At 43.0% G+C, this 6000-nt stretch overlaps 1 protein-coding gene across 1 annotated transcript in view; it reads right to left on the reverse strand.

Annotated features, from left to right (window-relative positions):
* Positions 1-5313, reverse strand: part of TMEM38A (transmembrane protein 38A) — a 28505-nt gene extending 23192 nt beyond the window's left edge. Inside the window, exon 1 of the mRNA XM_032966237.2 lies at positions 4902-5313. Within this exon, the coding sequence (XP_032822128.1) occupies positions 4902-5025 (124 nt within the window). The 5' untranslated portion in view covers positions 5026-5313. The remainder of the gene's footprint in view (positions 1-4901) is intronic.
* Positions 5314-6000: the final 687 nt, after the last annotated feature.

Genomic DNA, 6000 nt, shown 5'->3' on the forward strand with positions numbered 1-6000 from the left:
AAATTGTGGCCTGGCTTCCTTCCTGCTTGTCTGTGGTTTCTCAGCAATGTACGATGCAATTTGCTTGAACGACACGATATATATTTAAAAAAATAGCATTATTATTTTTTAAGGCTAAGTTTGTACTTTTTCAGTTGGTGATCTAACACAAAGCTGCGTGCATATATACACTCTGTGTCGCGATGTCGCGTGGCTTGCAAGACAAGAACGGAGGACTAAAGACAAAGATCCCCCTATATCCTGAACATTTGGGAAAAGTGCTGTTAGCGAGCACCTATGAAGGCCGGTACGGTACACAAGGACCGATCCTTTGGTCATCAATCATGCCGTCACGCTGTCTAGAAATCAACTTTTTACAGTGCATTACCGATCTTAAGTTTTTGCGTTGTTAAAAGAGAACTGGAAAACTGATATTTAAGATGCTGGCAACCTGCCCCCCCCTCCTCCCAGAGCATTGGCGGGTCCAGTTCTTGAAAATGCCGGTCTGGAGCCGAAGTGAACAGCTGCAGAGCAGATGACTGCTGCGTAGGACATGCAGCTGCCCAAAATATGCGTCGTTGCACACGAGTCACCGAAAAGACTAACTTTAACTACGCGCAAGGCAGTCCCTGCAGGAAGACAGTGCACACATTATTGCTGATATGTGTGCATATACAACATAACGATGATTATCAGTGCCTCCGAACAAGTAACCCGGAATGCTCCCTCATCATATAAGATCTCGGAAACTAAGCAGAGTTGAGACTTGATATGTGCTTGGATGGGCAACCACTATGCACAGCAGAATGTTATAGGCTGTTGGACTACGTGATGGGCAACAGAGGGCAGGGTAGTTAAATCTATTTCTGTCCTGAACTTCTATGCTCCCACATCTATGATCTCTACCTTTAACCTGTCGCTTCACCATCATCATCGGAATTCCCAAAGCATATGTTCTTTTTGCACTGCCCAGCATGGTCAAGCATGGTCAAACAACACCCAAAACACGAACACAGGTTGGGGAAGCTGTCATTCAGCAGTGGATTGACAAGAGGCCGGAAATGACGAGTAATTGTTTCCAATGTGGTTGTTGAATGTGCAGCATTCAAATGAACTGAGAGTTGTTGGGTCTAGAGCACACACGTGGAAAAAGATGTGCATCATCCCCGAGTGCAGTGGTTCATAAAACTTTACTTTTTCACGTACATTACCACAAATTATTTTAACGTGTAATCTGATTAGTAACCTGCAATTTTTTCACATGACCAGAGGCAATATTTTAGTTACTAAGCACAATTTCTGTACTGTAAATGGATACATGATCAGGTATTATATACACAGCTTATAAGGCGTGCTTATATACACATTTTACCGTATAATATAAAAATGTACAATACAAAATTCTAAACGTAAGATGTTTGCATACATAATGTACATACACAAACGCAACTCATGCCTGCCCAAGTGCAAATGGTAACATAATACAGTACACGAATACATAAAATGCCATACGTACATGCACAGATGCAATCGCATATACAGATAGACCCACCGATGAACACATTCCAACACATGCAGCATACCTGCATACTATTTGGCCTGTTACTTCCAGACTGTTCAGGTACCACCGCTGGGTACGCATACTGGTTTGGAACCCTACAGAGTTCTGTATCTCCTACTATTTTTATATTTTAACGGGTAAGGCCCATTGAGCTATAAGGCGACCTGGCCATCACAAATGATAGCTCAGTGAAGTTGCTTATCGTGCGGACGTACTATAAACGCGTGTTTCTAAATGTGGAGGGAAAACCCGGAGGACCCGGAGAAAAATCCACGCGGCCACGGGTGAAAGAGACAAATATAGAGGCGTCAGGGTCGGGATCGAACCCACAACCTCCCGCATACAAGCACCTAAGTGACAAACATTAGTCCGCGGGATGACAAAAACCAACCTCACACCCAGATGAGTGTAACTTGCAAAATCGCACACACGGGTCGCGCCGCGATTTGCTGAGCTAATCTCTCCACTGTATGTGCCTTGATCATTTACAGGGCATATCTTTGCGTGTGGAATTCATTATTCATCAGTCGAATACTGTATTGTATTAAAGCTCAACGCAGGCTTAACACTGGGTGTAGCCCTTTAAAAGCATATTACTTTACAAGACACACCCTATATTATTGGTTCTTTCGGTAAAGTCACGTATAAGGGAAACAATAGAATGTTCTTGCTGTGGTATTCACACCTGATGATGATTGCTTGTGTTGCAGTCGAAACGTCGTGAGAATTTTATTGTTTTATATTTTTATTATTTCCCTTCTATGTGACTTTACCGAAAGAACCAAGAATATGAATCCCTGCAGTCACGAAAGCTTTAAATAAAAATTTAAAACACACCCTGTATATAATTCAATATCAGAAGCTATCGTCCCTTCTAGCGATGCCTCCTATACAAGCGGAACTAACTTTTCTTTCGTCAAATTGTTTTGCCCTTTAACTCGTGTAATCGTAAAGGGCTGAAAAACACTATAAACATTCATATTGCAGTGCTTTGTCAAAAGCACTGATGGACGTAGGCCTCTTCTCTGTCGATCACGGAGGTTGTTTGATCTTACTTTAATCAAAACTGGTCAGTCCAGGTTAGTGAAACGGGGTGGAGGGTGGCCCAGAAAGGGTTCAGATTTCACGCGCCACCCATGTTACCCACGGAGGTTTGTGGAGGGTTGCGCGTACCACAAGTTGCCATCCACAACGCACGTGTGTGGCGGTGTTTAAAGGCATGATTTCGTTGGTTCGCATTCGGGTACATTACGTGGCTTTAAATGTACACGTTACAGCGCTTCGTCAATGAAAGTGCTGGATGAGGGTCATGGATGGGGGTTATTGGCCACCGGCGTGGTTTGGAGAAGAGGGGAAAACATCGTGGCAGCATATAAAGTACCGTGTACTAGAGTAAATCCTCTGTACAAAAGTGAAACGTGTCCTGCTGAAACGATTATGGGCCTGGGGGTGGCGGCACTCAGCTCCTATTTACGGCCCTAAGCCGGTGGTGGAGACTTCGCATTCCACATTCCCACGGCAGGAGAAAGTGATTGCAAGGCACAAGCCATTCATTATTAACGTATTAATCGCACACTTAATCACCATCAGAGCAGCCACGACCAATCCACTGCTGGATAAAAGCACCCTGCAATGTAAACAAAATCCCCATGCACACAAGCTGATTTCACGGCTCCGTCTCTGCGATGGTTGTGACACAATGTAAGAGTCACAAAACACACAACTTCTACATTGAACACCGATGCATATTTAAAAGTTCAAAAACATCTACAAAAAGTTAAATATTAACACGAAAACATTTAAAAAAACTAAGTTGAACCCATCAATACTTAATTTTATTTTAGTATATTAACCCAAAAAAGTTAATATATTTCACATTATCTCTATGAATACTTTGAAAGGCATTAGTAAATTCACTTGCTGATTAGAAATATTTCAACATTAACTCCGAAAAAGTATCTGGAATAAGCTTGAGTAAAAATGCATGTTCATCAACATCCATCATCAGCAATGGTCAATCCACTGCTGGATGAATGCCTCTCCAACAAATGCTTTATTTTATATTTGTATTTATTAGGATTCATGATTAGATTTTTTAAAGACAAGATCTTGGCTTATTAAAATGTCCACGCAGGTCAGCCTTGCCCATCAACACCATAATTTACCACACACACGCACTACACACAAGTAATAATTTAAACAAACAATATTCGGGTAACTTGTGCTTAAGGGTAGTGTCCAATTAAGCACACGTTTACCCAACAGCAGCTAAAAACACTTGGTTGATAAAATGCAAATATCCGGCTTTGCATCTCCTTGAATACCATCACACACGTACACAACTCCAATCTTAATTTCCTCAAACTCTCAACAATGCAAGATGCTACAAATGTTAGGATTTTAAACACAACAGACCGCTCAAGAAACAAACACATTATTTAAATACTGTATAGAATTTTTTTTTTACCCAAAAACAGTGAATATACTTTGCATTCTTCTAAAAGACCCCACTTATTTAAATTTATCTAACCTTGCAACTCGCTGCATACCACCACATGTCAAATAGCTCCGAATGATATTTACTTCATTGCTATACCTTTTACTTATTTAAGCTTTTGTAATTTTGGTGACCCACATGTCACACTTGCAAAGACTTTCTCCTGGTTTAACGAATATAAACTACAAACTTTAAACTGACCTGAAGTGCTGGGGATAGTTTCAAGTTGTGGTGTGCATTACAAGTTGTAATAAATGTTATGATTCTAAATAACACAACATATTTAGTCGTGCAACGTACACTCATTTATCAAACGTAGCAACTTTTCTCTCAACTTCTGCTTTTAAACAAAATCAACTTTAAATTTGTAACACACACACACGCTACACATACACACAACTAACTTCACACTAAATCTCCTCAGCATTTCAGTCCAAACGTTACACGACAAACATTACGATTGTAAATAACACGACGTATACCACAACCAAACACACTCATCAAACAAACGTAGCAACTTTTCCCTCGACTTGCTTTCAAACAAAATAGATTTGACATTTCAAAACACGCAAACTACACCACACGACTTCCAGCTAAAACCCATTCAACCACTAAACCCATCACACCAAATTCGCGTTCGTTCGTCACCAACGCAACAAATTGCAAACCAACGTAACAAACTGCTCATCTTAACGCGGTGTAATTATTAACAAACAATCGCTTCTCTCGCCAGACAAGGCTTTCTTTGCAAGCAAGCAAGCAGCAACAAACTCCCTCACACAACACAGAGCGCGCACGGACTTAGCCCAGGCGGGGCCCAATTATGGGCATCGCCAGAGCCACGAACTAAATTAGGCGGTGGACCTGCTTCGTGCTTGAGGTACATGATGGAGAGCGTGTAGTGCATCAGGTCGAATATCGGGAACATCGGCACCCGCGCGAACTGCACCGCCACGTCCTCCAAGCCGAAATCCGACAGCAGCCCCATCGCTCCGTTTTGCTGTTCCCTTGAAATCGCGAAATTCACTCGGGCGCCGTTGAGGGTGAAGGGGGGTGAGGGTGGAAAGGGCGGGTCGACAAAGACACGCCGACACACGCGCCAAAGACGTCTGTCCTTCCTGTCCTTTACGAGTCGCCAACACGTCTGTCTGTCTTCGCCCCCAGTAGCGACCGGCCACAGGTTTTTTACGCGATTCGTAAATTGGCAAGCCGATCGCTCGCTCGCGCGCGCGTGTGCTACCCCACCGCGCTTTCCGTAGTGGGGGGGGGGGGGGTTGTGACGTCAACGCGTACAGGGGTTGGGGGGGGTGCTTGCAAAGTCGCCCTTGCGTCCGGATGACGTCGTCGCGTCGCCGCGTGATGTCATTACGCACCCCCCTCCTCTCCCCCCCGGTTCGACGTTGCTCTCATCGCGCGCGCGCGCCATCAATCGTGATACGAAATGACGTCATTACGTAGCGCACAAGTTCGGGGCGTTGCAGGGTATCTGACATCACCTGCCCGAGGAGTGACAGTCGTCGTGACGTCACGCTGTAGTTTAAGTTGCTGAATGACGCCACACTTTAAGGTGACTACAGTCTTAGGATTCAGTGACACCGGAATCAGAGTATTTATTTTTACTGCAGGAAGAATCCGATGAGCTATAAACCTTTTTGACAGATGTCCAGTAGGGGCAGGTCTAAACGTTACAACAAACAATAGAAAAACACGAAAGCAATGCAAAGTATAGGAAAATTAAAGAAATTACTTATGAATATAGAAGTTAAACTAAACAATTGTTTTAATTATACCAGGTAAGGCCCACTGGTCTATCAGCTTCTTTTTCAGATGCGACCTGGCCACAAGTGACAGCTCAACAAAGTGGCTTAACACGTCCACATTTATAGCAGCCAAAAAATCTTAAATAATCTAAACGCAATCGAATAAAATGTAGACATATCTTATTTTTTTTTTAAAGCAGGGA

The sequence above is a fragment of the Petromyzon marinus genome, chromosome 35 (assembly GCF_048934315.1).
Source record: "Petromyzon marinus isolate PM22_M1 ecotype Great Lakes invasive population chromosome 35, UKy_Petmar_22M1.pri1.0, whole genome shotgun sequence".
Taxonomy (NCBI): domain Eukaryota; kingdom Metazoa; phylum Chordata; class Hyperoartia; order Petromyzontiformes; family Petromyzontidae; genus Petromyzon; species Petromyzon marinus.